Source organism: Heterodontus francisci, chromosome 27 (assembly GCF_036365525.1).
Source record: "Heterodontus francisci isolate sHetFra1 chromosome 27, sHetFra1.hap1, whole genome shotgun sequence".
NCBI lineage: Eukaryota > Metazoa > Chordata > Chondrichthyes > Heterodontiformes > Heterodontidae > Heterodontus > Heterodontus francisci.
The window spans coordinates 28,294,683-28,309,875 of NC_090397.1; the positions used below are offsets into that span (position 1 = coordinate 28,294,683).

Genomic DNA, 15,193 nt, shown 5'->3' on the forward strand with positions numbered 1-15,193 from the left:
GGCCTTGATTGGCCTGGGACGGGTGGCCTGTCATTCACCCCGCACCCTCCCCCCACCCTATGTAAAGTACGGCAGAAGCGCGAGTGGGTCGGGAAGGCCTCATAGAGCCTCCTGCTCCATTTTACGTCAGCACCACCCCCGCACCCCACACCCCCACACACCATCCAGCTCACTGGGGTGGCGATAAATTCTGGCCATGCTTTATAATAAGAATATATATTACAATAAACCCTTCTCACTTGGAGTTACACATGCCAGGGGTAAATATGAGGGATATGTGTGTCGAGGTTGATGCCCATTGCAAAATAAACTGTCATTTCCCATCAATTTCCAATAAACATACCCACCCTGCTAAATGTCAGGTCAGGAGCACAGTTTCGTAAGCACTTTGCTGTAGGTCACAACATAATGACCAGAGATACAAACATTTTGAAAGCAAACAATTGCAAAGGAACCTTTGGGAGTAAAAATGAAAGCTGTATTGTGTTATCTACTCAATGACAGATCACATGGAGTTAGCAAACAACTCACCTGTGGAGCCAGATCTGGTGCAAAGTATAAAATCACTGTCACTTACCAGGTATGTAGCTGGTGGTGGATGTAGTTTTCGTTGGTATCACTGTTGTTGACGTGGTTTCTATAGAGCAGGAAAACATTTCAACCTGTTACTGCCGAACCTCAGCGTGCAGTGTATCAGATCGAAAAACTTAATTTTCTTTTGCATGAAGACAAGCACGAAAATTGGATAATTGAAATCTCTTCACTTCTATCTTAATCAACTTAATAAAATTATTTTAGTGGAGAGAGAATATATTTATTTAATGGCCCTTATATTCAGGGCAACATTTCCACAATATGAAAGTAACTAGAAATCTCACATAGATTTAATAGAGACCTTGCAAATATTAGTTTCCAATAGCCAGTTGAAAATTCTTACAATGGACAAATGCATATTGACCTGAGTTATCCAGATAAACAGTGATTCTGAAAATACTCAGGAAGGAATCTTGTCAATTATACGAGGAGAACACCTCTCAGGGCCATCCAGAGCTGACCGCAGTAGAGTATGCAGAGTGAGTTTTTGTTTATTCATTCGGGGGACACAGGTGTCGCAGGCGATGCCTGCATTTATTGTCCATTCTTAATTGCCCTTGAGAAGGTGGTGGTGAGCTGCCTTCTTGAACTGCTGTAGTCCATTGGGTGTAGGTACATCAAGAGTGCTGTTAGGAAGGGAGTTCCAGGATTTTGACCCAGTGACAGTAAAGGAACGGCAATATAGTTCCAAGTCAGGATGGCGTGTGGCTTGGAGGGGAATGTGCAGGTGGTGGTGTTCCCATGAATTTGCTGCCCGTGCCCTTCTAGGTGTAGAGGTCATGGGTTTGGAAGGTGCTGTTGAAGGAGCCTTGGTGAGTTTCTGCAGTGCCGCCTGTAGATGGTACACACTGCTGTCACTGTGCGTCGGTGGTGCAGGGAGTGAATGTTAGTGCAGAGGGTGCCAATCACGTGGAATGCTTTGTCCTGGATGGTGTCGAGCTTCTTGAGTGTAGTTGGAGCTGCACCTGTCCAGGCAAGTGGAGATTATTCCTTCAAACTCCTGACTTGTGCCTCTATATGGTGGACTGGTTGGGGAGTCAGCAGATGAGTTATGTTCAGCAATGATAATGCATTGAACGTCAAGGGGACATGGTTAGATTCATTCTTGTTTGAGGCGGTCATTGCCTGCCACTTGTGTGGCACGATTGTTACTTGCCGCTTATCAGCCCAAGCCTGGATGTTGTCCAGGTCTTCCTGCAAATGGACAATGGCTGCTTCAGTATCTGAGTCATTGCGAATGGTGCTGAACCTTGAGCATATTGAGTGGGAGCTCCTGACGTTTACATACTCAGACTCATGCAATGCTGCTGTTTCTACTCAGTGGGAAAAGAGATTAAACAGCTGACTAGACTGACCTATGTCTCAGTCGATTTCTTGAAATGTGTATGGGCAGCAGTCAATTATAATCGCCCAGGAGGAGGTGAACACATAGCAGCTATTCGACGTTTGATGGCTTTTCAAACCAGACTTGAGAGATACTTTATCACACTCCAGTTACACAGTTTTACCACAATCGTGCAAAGAATATCAAGTCAGCACAACATTTGACAGCACAAATGATCTAGCATCAGGTTGTTTTTGATACTCGTATTCCACTCAGCATCAGCCGCCTAGAAAGGGAAGGAGTGGTGGTGGAAGGAAATGAAATTCTACAAAAGAACCTGCTGCCCAGCAGTTGCCAGCCTAGATTTTCTAGGGGGCATCAAAACAAAACTGGTGAGTCCGATACCTGAGCTCTGAACAGTGAGGAACAGTACAATAGGGTTTTCCAGTTGAATCTGTTTGATGGAGTGAGATGGATCGGCTGCATGACTTTCACTCACTTCTTGGCATTTTTTACAACCTCAATGTTGAGATTGTCTGACAAATATGTTTGATAACTGAAAATATATATAATACTAATAGATCATACACCTTTTTTGCTTGGAGTCCGGAGCACATATCAGGAGCGTGGGTGTGGAATTTAATGCACATCACAAAATAAATCAATTGGCGTCAATTTGCTGATCCACATTCCCATTCTGCTAAATGCTGTGTCAGGAGTATTAATTCCTAACAGCTGCCCAATCAGTTACAACATAATGAGTAGAGATAGAAACATTTTAAAGGAAACAATTTGGAAGGAAAACTTGAGATAGACAAATGAAAGCCATATTTGTTACCGACTTAATGACAGACAACATGGATTTAGAAAACAATCCACTTGTCGAGTCAGATTTGGTGCAAGGTACAAAACCCCTGTCACTTACCAGGTATGTAGCTGGTGGTCGACGTAGTTGAGGTCGATGTCACTATCGATGGTGTGGGTTCTATGGAAAATGAAAATATTTCACCCTCTTACACTGCACACTGAGGCTCGTCTGCATCAGTTTTAAAAATTTGCTATTCTGCTGCCTATAGCCAAGCATAAAAGTTGCAAAACCCAAATCCAGACACTTCTATCTTAGTCTATTCAATAAAGTTGTTTTAGTGGAGAGAGAATACATCTTTTGATGGCCTTTACATTCAGGACACCATTTCCACAAGTATTAGAATTGCTGGAATTGTCAAATGGATTTGATTCTGCTGTCAAAGGAGTTCCTGAAATATTTCTTATCAATAGACAGTGGAAACGTCTTACCACAGACAGACTCATATTGACCTCCCCTGCCCAGATAAACAATGGCTCTGTAGATACTTGGGCAGCATCGTGACAATTATGCAGGACTCACTCCTCCCAAGTGCTCACCTGCCCAGAGTATTTAAAGTCAGTGAAAGATCCTCTCAGTTAAATATTGATGCTGGGAACCTGCACCACCATATTCAGACACATGCCATGTTGCTCTTTCTAATCAGTGGTGATAGAGATTAGATTGATGTCACACCGACCTTTGTATCAATCACTTTCTTGATATTGTACGGACTGCATATCGGCTTATAATGTGGAAGGTTGCTATGCCAGTCCGGAAGGTGGTGAAGGCATAAAGGTTGAGGTGAAGATTTAAATAATGGATGAAACTATGTTAGGCGAATAATTCAAAGATATGTTAATCATCTTATCATTATCATCTTCACTAATTGTTGCATTAGCCCATTTACTTTATGTGGATTAATGATTTGATTAAAATAGCAGACAGCAAAACCTCTGGCAAATCTGTGCAGCTTTGCAAGCTTACTATTACCACTGACAGTAATTTCTAATCTTAGATCTAATTATTGCTTTTTTTGCTTGATATACTGATCATGTTGGATGTAGAACTTTCACTGAAATGGCACAGATTTGTTCGAAGAGCTTTTGCACTAAAAGACAATTTCCTTGCACATAAATGTCATATTTACCAGAAGTCATGGTTGTAGAAGTGGTTTCAGGCAGAGTGGTTGTTGTCCATTCTGTTATTATTTGCGGCTCACAGCAAACTCGAATTTGGTAGTCATAACAAAACTTCCTCTCCTGCACAGTATTTTCACTGAATATACAGACAAGTCCTGTGTCTTTGTCACAGGTCACATTGTCTGTTGATTCACTTACTGGCCACTCAGGGTAATCAACAAATTGGCACTGAATTTTATTAATTGCATCGGAAGAGGAAGGACACAGTTCATTGCGCGTGGGATCCAATAATTCAGAATCGCCTGGGCTGATCAGAGAAGGTGTGTGTTCATTAAACCAACGAGACCATTCACCGTTACATTCATCCCCTGCAAAAGTAGTCTAGGCTTAATGAATCAGCCTTTAATCAAGTTAATTAACAAGAAATACAACGATTAAGATTGCAAGACAACTTTTCTAAATTGGTACCATTTCCTTTCGATTTGAGATGCTACATCACATCCTAGTCACACAATTTCATCACAACGGTGGAAAGAATATCAAATCAGCACAACATTTGACAGCATGACTCATCGAGCATCAGGTTGTTTTTTTCATACTAATATTATACTCAACATATGCAAGAGTGTGGGAATGTTCTTTAACTGCTTACAAGTGGGTTGATCTGGAAATGGAATATTACAAAAGAACCTACTGCCCAGAGTATGTCAGACTTGATTTTCTAGCGGGCATAAAAACGACAAGCAAATCTTTAACCTGCACTCAGAATGGTGAGAAATAGTCCAACAGGGCTTTGCAGCTGAACTCTTATGATGGAGTCAGGTGCATCGTATGTGTGACTTTCATTTCTTGTTCCAATTTTCTATCCAAGTGTTGATATTATGTGGCAAATGTGGGATAACTAAAAACATGGGGCTGGACTTAATGTTGGGTGGACGGGAGCTGGCGGGCCCCGGCAATGCAATGGTGGTGGTTTGCAGGGAAGGGTGGGTGTCTTGGGTCCTGGGGGTGGTTGGGGAAGAGGGGCGTCACTGAGCCCGATTATCAGGGCCCACCCCCGGTGTGCTGAGTGGCCGCCAACCTTTTCCGGGGGGCCTTTCCCGGCTCCAGGACGCCCACTTGCCACAGGTAAAATCCCCATGGAGGTGGGTGCAGGCTCTTAAGTGCCCGTTAATTGGCAACTTAAGGGCCTTGATTGGCCTGGGACGGGTGGCCTGTCATTCACCCCGCACCCTCCCCCCACCCTATGTAAAGTACGGCAGAAGCGCGAGTGGGTCGGGAAGGCCTCATAGAGCCTCCTGCTCCATTTTACGTCAGCACCACCCCCGCACCCCACACCCCCACACACCATCCAGCTCACTGGGGTGGCGATAAATTCTGGCCATGCTTTATAATAAGAATATATATTACAATAAACCCTTCTCACTTGGAGTTACACATGCCAGGGGTAAATATGAGGGATATGTGTGTCGAGGTTGATGCCCATTGCAAAATAAACTGTCATTTCCCATCAATTTCCAATAAACATACCCACCCTGCTAAATGTCAGGTCAGGAGCACAGTTTCGTAAGCACTTTGCTGTAGGTCACAACATAATGACCAGAGATACAAACATTTTGAAAGCAAACAATTGCAAAGGAACCTTTGGGAGTAAAAATGAAAGCTGTATTGTGTTATCTACTCAATGACAGATCACATGGAGTTAGCAAACAACTCACCTGTGGAGCCAGATCTGGTGCAAAGTATAAAATCACTGTCACTTACCAGGTATGTAGCTGGTGGTGGATGTAGTTTTCGTTGGTATCACTGTTGTTGACGTGGTTTCTATAGAGCAGGAAAACATTTCAACCTGTTACTGCCGAACCTCAGCGTGCAGTGTATCAGATCTAAAAACTTAATTTTCTTTTGCATGAAGCCAAGCATGAAAATTGCAAAATTGAAATCTCTTCACTTCTATCTTCATCAACTTAATAAAATTATTTTAGTGGAGAGAGAATATATTTATTTCATGGCCCTTATATTCAGGGCATCATTTCCACAATATAAAAGTAACTAGAAATCTCACATAGATTTAATAGAGACCTTGCAAATATTAGTTTCCAATAGCCAGTTGAAAATTCTTACAATGGACAAATGCATATTGACCTGAGTTATCCAGATAAACAGTGATTCTGAAAATACTCAGGAAGGAATCTTGTCAATTATACGAGGAGAACACCTCTCAGGGCCATCCAGAGCTGACCGCAGTAGAGTATGCAGAGTGAGTTTTTGTTTATTCATTCGGGGGACATAGGTGTCACAGGCGATGCCAGCAGTTATTGTCCATTCTTAATTGCCCTTGAGAAGGTGGTGGTGAGCTGCCTTCTTGAACTGCTGCAGTCCATGGGGTGTAGGTACATCAAGAGTGCTGTTAGGAAGGGAGTTCCAGGATTTTGACCCAGTGACAGTAAAGGAACGGCAATATAGTTCCAAGTCAGGATGGCGTGTGGCTTGGAGGGGAATGTGCAGGTGGTGGTGTTCCCATGTATTTGCTGCCCTTGCCCTTCTAGATGGTAGAGGTCGTGGGTTTGGAAGGTGCTGTTGAAGGAGCCTTGGTGAGTTTCTGCAGTGCCGCCTGTAGATGGTACACACTGCTGTCACTGTGCATCGGTGGTGGAGGGAGTGAATGTTCGTGCAGGGGGTGCCAATCACGTGGAATGCTTTGTCCTGGATGGTGTCGAGCTTCTTGAGTGTAGTTGGAGCTGCACCTGTCCAGGCAAGTGGAGATTATTCCTTCAAACTCCTGACTTGTGCCTCTATATGGTGGACTGGTTGGGGAGTCAGCAGATGAGTTATGTTCAGCAATGATAATGCATTGAACGTCAAGGGGAGATGGTTAGATTCTCTCTTGTTTGAGGCGGTCATTGCCTGCCACTTGTGTGGCACGATTGTTACTTGCCACTTATCAGCCCAAGCCTAGATGTTGTCCAGGTCTTCCTGCAAATGGACAATGGCTGCTTCAGTATCTGAGTCATTGCGAATGGTGCTGAACCTTGAGCATATTGAGTGGGAGCTCCTGACGTTTACATACTCAGACTCATGCAATGCTGCTGTTTCTACTCAGTGGGAATAGAGATTAAACAGCTGACTAGACTGACCTATGTCTCAGTCGATTTCTTGAAATGTGTATGGGCAGCAGTCAATTATAATCGCCCAGGAGGAGGTGAACACATAGCAGCTATTCGACGTTTGATGGCTTTTCAAAGCAGACTTGAGAGATACTTTATCACACTCCAGTTACACAGTTTTACCACAATCGTGCAAAGAATATCAAGTCAGCACAACATTCGACAGCACAAATGATCTAGCATCAGGTTGTTTTTGATACTCGTATTCCACTCAGCATCAGCCGCCTAGAAAGGGAAGGAGTGGTGGTGGAAGGAAATGAAATTCTACAAAAGAACCTGCTGCCCAGCAGTTGCCAGCCTAGATTTTCTAGGGGGCATCAAAACAAAACTGGTGAGTCCGATACCTGAGCTCTGAACAGTGAGGAACAGTACAATAGGGTTTTCCAGTTGAATCTGTTTGATGGAGTGAGATGGATCGGCTGCATGACTTTCACTCACTTCTTGGCATTTTTTACAACCTCAATGTTGAGATTGTCTGACAAATATGTTTGATAACTGAAAATATATATAATACTAATAGATCATACACCTTTTTTGCTTGGAGTCCGGAGCACATATCAGGAGCGTGGGTGTGGAATTTAATGCACATCACAACATAAATCAATTGGCGTCAATTTGCTGATCCACATTCCCATTCTGCTAAATGCTGTGTCAGGAGTATTAATTCCTAACAGCTGCCCAATCCGTTACAACATAATGAGTAGAGATAGAAACATTTTAAAGGAAACAATTTGGAAGGAAAACTTGAGATAGACAAATGAAAGCCATATTTGTTACCGACTTAATGACAGACAACATGGATTTAGAAAACAATCCACTTGTCGAGTCAGATTTGGTGCAAGGTACAAAACCCCTGTCACTTACCAGGTATGTAGCTGGTGGTCGACGTAGTTGAGGTCGATGTCAGTATCGATGGTGTGGGTTCTATGGAAAATGAAAATATTTCACCCTCTTACACTGCACACTGAGGCTCGTCTGCATCAGTTTTAAAAATTTGCTATTCTGCTGCCTATAGCCAAGCATAAAAGTTGCAAAACCCAAATCCAGACACTTCTATCTTAGTCTATTCAATAAAGTTGTTTTAGTGGAGAGAGAATACAACATTTGATAGCCTTTACATTCAGGACACCATTTCCACAAGTATTAGAATTGCTGGAATTGTCAAATGGATTTGATTCTGCTGTCAAAGGAGTTCCTGAAATATTTCTTATCAATAGACAGTGGAAACGTCTTACCACAGACAGACTCATATTGACCTCCCCTGCCCAGATAAACAATGGCTCTGTAGATACTTGGGCAGCATCGTGACAATTATGCAGGACTCACTCCTCCCAAGTGCTCACCTGCCCAGAGTATTTAAAGTCAGTGAAAGATCCTCTCAGTTAAATATTGATGCTGGGAACCTGCACCACCATATTCAGACACATGCCATGTTGCTCTTTCTAATCAGTGGTGATAGAGATTAGATTGATGTCACACCGACCTTTGTATCAATCACTTTCTTGATATTGTACGGACTGCATATCGGCTTATAATGTGGAAGGTTGCTATGCCAGTCCGAAAGGTGGTGAAGGCATAAAGGTTGAGGTGAAGATTTAAATAATGGATGAAACTATGTTAGGCGAATAATTCAAAGATATATTAATCATCTTATCATTATCATCTTCACTAATTGTTGCATTAGCCCATTTACTTTATGTGGATTAATGATTTGATTAAAATAGCAGACAGCAAAACCTCTGGCAAATCTGTGCAGCTTTGCAAGCTTACTATTACTACTGACAGTAATTTCTAATCTTAGATCTAATTATTGCTTTTTTTGCTTGATATACTGATCATGTTGGATGTAGAACTTTCACTGAAATGGCACAGATTTGTTCGAAGAGCGTTTGCACTAAAAGACAATTTCCTTGCACATAAATGTCATATTTACCAGAAGTCATGGTTGTAGAAGTGGTTTCAGGCAGAGTGGTTGTTGTCCATTCTGTTATTATTTGCGGCTCACAGCAAACTCGAATTTGGTAGTCATAACAAAACTTCCTCTCCTGCACAGTATTTTCACTGAATATGCAGACAAGTCCTGTGTCTTTGTCACAGGTCACATTGTCTGTTGATTCACTTACTGGCCACTCAGGGTAATCAACAAATTGGCACTGAATTTTATTAATTGCATCGGAAGAGGAAGGACACAGTTCATTGCGCGTGGGATCCAATAATTCAGAATCGCCTGGGCTGATCAGAGAAGGTGTGTGTTCATTAAACCAACGAGACCATTCACCGTTACATTCATCCCCTGCAAAAGTAGTCTAGGCTTAATGAATCAGCCTTTAATCAAGTTAATTAACAAGAAATACAACGATTAAGATTGCAAGACAACTTTTCTAAATTGGTACCATTTCCTTTAGATTTGAGATGCTACATCACATCCTAGTCACACAATTTCATCACAACGGTGGAAAGAATATCAAATCAGCACAACATTTGACAGCATGACTCATCGAGCATCAGGTTGTTTTTTTCATACTAATATTATACTCAACATATGCAAGAGTGTGGGAATGTTCTTTAACTGCTTACAAGTGGGTTGATCTGGAAATGGAATATTACAAAAGAACCTACTGCCCAGAGTATGTCAGACTTGATTTTCTAGCGGGCATAAAAACGACAAGCAAATCTTTAACCTGCACTCAGAATGGTGAGAAATAGTCCAACAGGGCTTTGCAGCTGAACACTTATGATGGAGTCAGGTGCATCGTATGTGTGACTTTCATTTCTTGTTCCAATTTTCTATCCAAGTGTTGATATTGTGTGGCAAATGTGGGATAACTAAAAACATGGGGCTGGACTTAATGTTGGGTGGACGGGAGCTGGCGGGCCCCGGCGATGCAATGGTGGTGGTTTGCAGGGAAGGGTGGGTGTCTTGGGTCTTGGGGGTGGTTGGGGAAGAGGGGCGTCCCTGAGCCCGATTATCAGGGCCCACCCCCGGGGTGCTGTGTGGCCGCCAACCTTTTCCGGGGGGCCTTTCCCGGCTCCAGGACGCCCACTTGCCACAGGTAAAATCCCCATGGAGGTGGGTGCAGGCTCTTAAGTGCCCGTTAATTGGCAACTTAAGGGCCTTGATTGGCCTGGGACGGGTGGCCTGTTATTCACCCCGCACCCTCCCCCCACCCTATGTAAAGTGCGGCAGAAGCGCGAGTGGGTCGGGAAGGCCTCATAGAGCCTCCTGCTCCATTTTCCGTCAGCACCACCCCCGCACCCCACCCCCCCACACCATCCAGCTCACTGGGGTGGCGATAAATTCTGGCCATGCTTTATAATAAGAATATATATTACAATAAACCCTTCTCACTTGGAGTTACACATGCCAGGGGTAAATATGAGGGATATGTGTGGCGAGGTTGATGCCCATTGCAAAATAAACTGTCATTTCCCATCAATTTCCAATAAACATACCCACCCTGCTAAATGTCAGGTCAGGAGCACAGTTTCGTAAGCACTTTGCTGTAGGTCACAACATAATGACCAGAGATACAAACATTTTGAAAGCAAACAATTGCAAAGGAACCTTTGGGAGTAAAAATGAAAGCTGTATTGTGTTATCTACTCAATGACAGATCACATGGAGTTAGCAAACAACTCACCTGTGGAGCCAGATCTGGTGCAAAGTATAAAATCACTGTCACTTACCAGGTATGTAGCTGGTGGTGGATGTAGTTTTCGTTGGTATCACTGTTGTTGACGTGGTTTCTATAGAGCAGGAAAACATTTCAACCTGTTACTGCCGAACCTCAGCGTGCAGTGTATCAGATCTAAAAACTTAATTTTCTTTTGCATGAAGCCAAGCACGAAAATTGCAAAATTGAAATCTCTTCACTTCTATCTTCATCAACTTAATAAAATTATTTTAGTGGAGAGAGAATATATTTATTTAATGGCCCTTATATTCAGGGCATCATTTCCACAATATAAAAGTAACTAGAAATCTCACATAGATTTAATAGAGACCTTGCAAATATTAGTTTCCAATAGCCAGTTGAAAATTCTTACAATGGACAAATGCATATTGACCTGAGTTATCCAGATAAACAGTGATTCTGAAAATACTCAGGAAGGAATCTTGTCAATTATACGAGGAGAACACCTCTCAGGGCCATCCAGAGCTGACCGCAGCAGAGTATGCCGAGTGAGTTTTTGTTTATTCATTCGGGGGACATAGGTGTCGCAGGCGATGCCAGCAGTTATTGTCCATTCTTAATTGCCCTTGAGAAGGTGGTGGTGAGCTGCCTTCTTGAACTGCTGCAGTCCATGGGGTGTAGGTACATCAAGAGTGCTGTTAGGAAGGGAGTTCCAGGATTTTGACCCAGTGACAGTAAAGGAACGGCAATATAGTTCCAAGTCAGGATGGCGTGTGGCTTGGAGGGGAATGTGCAGGTGGTGGTGTTCCCATGTATTTGCTGCCCTTGCCCTTCTAGATGGTAGAGGTCGTGGGTTTGGAAGGTGCTGTTGAAGGAGCCTTGGTGAGTTTCTGCAGTGCCGCCTGTAGATGGTACACACTGCTGTCACTGTGCGTCGGTGGTGGAGGGAGTGAATGTTAGTGCAGAGGGTGCCAATCATGTGGAATGCTTTGTCCTGGATGGTGTCGAGCTTCTTGAGTGTAGTTGGAGCTGCACCTGTCCAGGCAAGTGGAGATTATTCCTTCAAACTCCTGACTTGTGCCTCTATATGGTGGACTGGTTGGGGAGTCAGCAGATGAGTTATGTTCAGCAATGATAATGCATTGAACGTCAAGGGGACATGGTTAGATTCTCTCTTGTTTGAGGCGGTCATTGCCTGCCACTTGTGTGGCACGATTGTTACTTGCCACTTATCAGCCCAAGCCTAGATGTTGTCCAGGTCTTCCTGCAAATGGACAATGGCTGCTTCAGTATCTGAGTCATTGCGAATGGTGCTGAACCTTGAGCATATTGAGTGGGAGCTCCTGACGTTTACATACTCAGACTCATGCAATGCTGCTGTTTCTACTCAGTGGGAATAGAGATTAAACAGCTGACTAGACTGACCTATGTCTCAGTCGATTTCTTGAAATGTGTATGGGCAGCAGTCAATTATAATCGCCCAGGAGGAGGTGAACACATAGCAGCTATTCGACGTTTGATGGCTTTTCAAAGCAGACTTGAGAGATACTTTATCACACTCCAGTTACACAGTTTTACCACAATCGTGCAAAGAATATCAAGTCAGCACAACATTCGACAGCACAAATGATCTAGCATCAGGTTGTTTTTGATACTCGTATTCCACTCAGCATCAGCCGCCTAGAAAGGGAAGGAGTGGTGGTGGAAGGAAATGAAATTCTACAAAAGAACCTGCTGCCCAGCAGTTGCCAGCCTAGATTTTCTAGGGGGCATCAAAACAAAACTGGTGAGTCCGATACCTGAGCTCTGAACAGTGAGGAACAGTACAATAGGGTTTTCCAGTTGAATCTGTTTGATGGAGTGAGATGGATCGGCTGCATGACTTTCACTCACTTCTTGGCATTTTTTACAACCTCAATGTTGAGATTGTCTGACAAATATGTTTGATAACTGAAAATATATATAATACTAATAGATCATACACCTTTTTTGCTTGGAGTCCGGAGCACATATCAGGAGCGTGGGTGTGGAATTTAATGCACATCACAACATAAATCAATTGGCGTCAATTTGCTGATCCACATTCCCATTCTGCTAAATGCTGTGTCAGGAGTATTAATTCCTAACAGCTGCCCAATCCGTTACAACATAATGAGTAGAGATAGAAACATTTTAAAGGAAACAATTTGGAAGGAAAACTTGAGATAGACAAATGAAAGCCATATTTGTTACCGACTTAATGACAGACAACATGGATTTAGAAAACAATCCACTTGTCGAGTCAGATTTGGTGCAAGGTACAAAACCCCTGTCACTTACCAGGTATGTAGCTGGTGGTCGACGTAGTTGAGGTCGATGTCAGTATCGATGGTGTGGGTTCTATGGAAAATGAAAATATTTCACCCTCTTACACTGCACACTGAGGCTCGTCTGCATCAGTTTTAAAAATTTGCTATTCTGCTGCCTATAGCCAAGCATAAAAGTTGCAAAACCCAAATCCAGACACTTCTATCTTAGTCTATTCAATAAAGTTGTTTTAGTGGAGAGAGAATACAACATTTGATAGCCTTTACATTCAGGACACCATTTCCACAAGTATTAGAATTGCTGGAATTGTCAAATGGATTTGATTCTGCTGTCAAAGGAGTTCCTGAAATATTTCTTATCAATAGACAGTGGAAACGTCTTACCACAGACAGACTCATATTGACCTCCCCTGCCCAGATAAACAATGGCTCTGTAGATACTTGGGCAGCATCGTGACAATTATGCAGGACTCACTCCTCCCAAGTGCTCACCTGCCCAGAGTATTTAAAGTCAGTGAAAGATCCTCTCAGTTAAATATTGATGCTGGGAACCTGCACCACCATATTCAGACACATGCCATGTTGCTCTTTCTAATCAGTGGTGATAGAGATTAGATTGATGTCACACCGACCTTTGTATCAATCACTTTCTTGATATTGTACGGACTGCATATCGGCTTATAATGTGGAAGGTTGCTATGCCAGTCCGAAAGGTGGTGAAGGCATAAAGGTTGAGGTGAAGATTTAAATAATGGATGAAACTATGTTAGGCGAATAATTCAAAGATATATTAATCATCTTATCATTATCATCTTCACTAATTGTTGCATTAGCCCATTTACTTTATGTGGATTAATGATTTGACTAAAATAGCAGACAGCAAAACCTCTGGCAAATCTGTGCAGCTTTGCAAGCTTACTATTACCACTGACAGTAATTTCTAATCTTAGATCTAATTATTGCTTTTTTTGCTTGATATACTGATCATGTTGGATGTAGAACTTTCACTGAAATGGCACAGATTTGTTCGAAGAGCGTTTGCACTAAAAGACAATTTCCTTGCACATAAATGTCATATTTACCAGAAGTCATGGTTGTAGAAGTGGTTTCAGGCAGAGTGGTTGTTGTCCATTCTGTTATTATTTGCGGCTCACAGCAAACTCGAATTTGGTAGTCATAACAAAACTTCCTCTCCTGCACAGTATTTTCACTGAATATACAGACAAGTCCTGTGTCTTTGTCACAGGTCACATTGTCTGTTGATTCACTTACTGGCCACTCAGGGTAATCAACAAATTGGCACTGAATTTTATTAATTGCATCGGAAGAGGAAGGACACAGTTCATTGCGCGTGGGATCCAATAATTCAGAATCGCCTGGGCTGATCAGAGAAGGTGTGTGTTCATTAAACCAACGAGACCATTCACCGTTACATTCATCCCCTGCAAAAGTAGTCTAGGCTTAATGAATCAGCCTTTAATCAAGTTAATTAACAAGAAATACAACGATTAAGATTGCAAGACAACTTTTCTAAATTGGTACCATTTCCTTTAGATTTGAGATGCTACATCACATCCTAGTCACACAATTTCATCACAACGGTGGAAAGAATATCAAATCAGCACAACATTTGACAGCATGACTCATCGAGCATCAGGTTGTTTTTTTCATACTAATATTATACTCAACATATGCAAGAGTGTGGGAATGTTCTTTAACTGCTTACAAGTGGGTTGATCTGGAAATGGAATATTACAAAAGAACCTACTGCCCAGAGTATGTCAGACTTGATTTTCTAGCGGGCATAAAAACGACAAGCAAATCTTTAACCTGCACTCAGAATGGTGAGAAATAGTCCAACAGGGCTTTGCAGCTGAACACTTATGATGGAGTCAGGTGCATCGTATGTGTGACTTTCATTTCTTGTTCCAATTTTCTATCCAAGTGTTGATATTGTGTGGCAAATGTGGGATAACTAAAAACATGGGGCTGGACTTAATGTTGGGTGGACGGGAGCTGGCGGGCCCCGGCGATGCAATGGTGGTGGTTTGCAGGGAAGGGTGGGTGTCTTGGGTCTTGGGGGTGGTTGGGGAAGAGGGGCGTCCCTGAGCCCGATTATCAGGGCCCACCCCCGGGGTGCTGTGTGGCCGCCAACCTTTTCCGGGGGGCCTTTCCCGGCTC

The 15,193-nt window shown here is 42.8% G+C and overlaps 1 protein-coding gene across 3 annotated transcripts in view; it reads right to left on the reverse strand.

The window, feature by feature from the left end:
- The window catches only part of LOC137384717 (mucin-2-like), a 212,090-nt gene that overhangs the window by 100,052 nt on the left and 96,845 nt on the right, over nt 1–15,193 (reverse strand). For 2 of the 3 annotated variants that reach the window (XM_068059033.1, XM_068059032.1), the window contains exons 39-47: nt 14,095–14,454; nt 13,026–13,085; nt 10,759–10,818; nt 9,005–9,364; nt 7,936–7,995; nt 5,669–5,728; nt 3,913–4,272; nt 2,844–2,903; nt 578–637 (exon numbers count right to left, since the gene is read on the reverse strand). In XM_068059033.1, coding sequence (XP_067915134.1) covers nt 578–637; nt 2,844–2,903; nt 3,913–4,272; nt 5,669–5,728; nt 7,936–7,995; nt 9,005–9,364; nt 10,759–10,818; nt 13,026–13,085; nt 14,095–14,454 — 1,440 coding nt within the window. The remainder of the gene's footprint in view (nt 1–577; nt 638–2,843; nt 2,904–3,912; nt 4,273–5,668; nt 5,729–7,935; nt 7,996–9,004; nt 9,365–10,758; nt 10,819–13,025; nt 13,086–14,094; nt 14,455–15,193) is intronic. The other variant, XM_068059034.1, reaches the window with a different exon arrangement.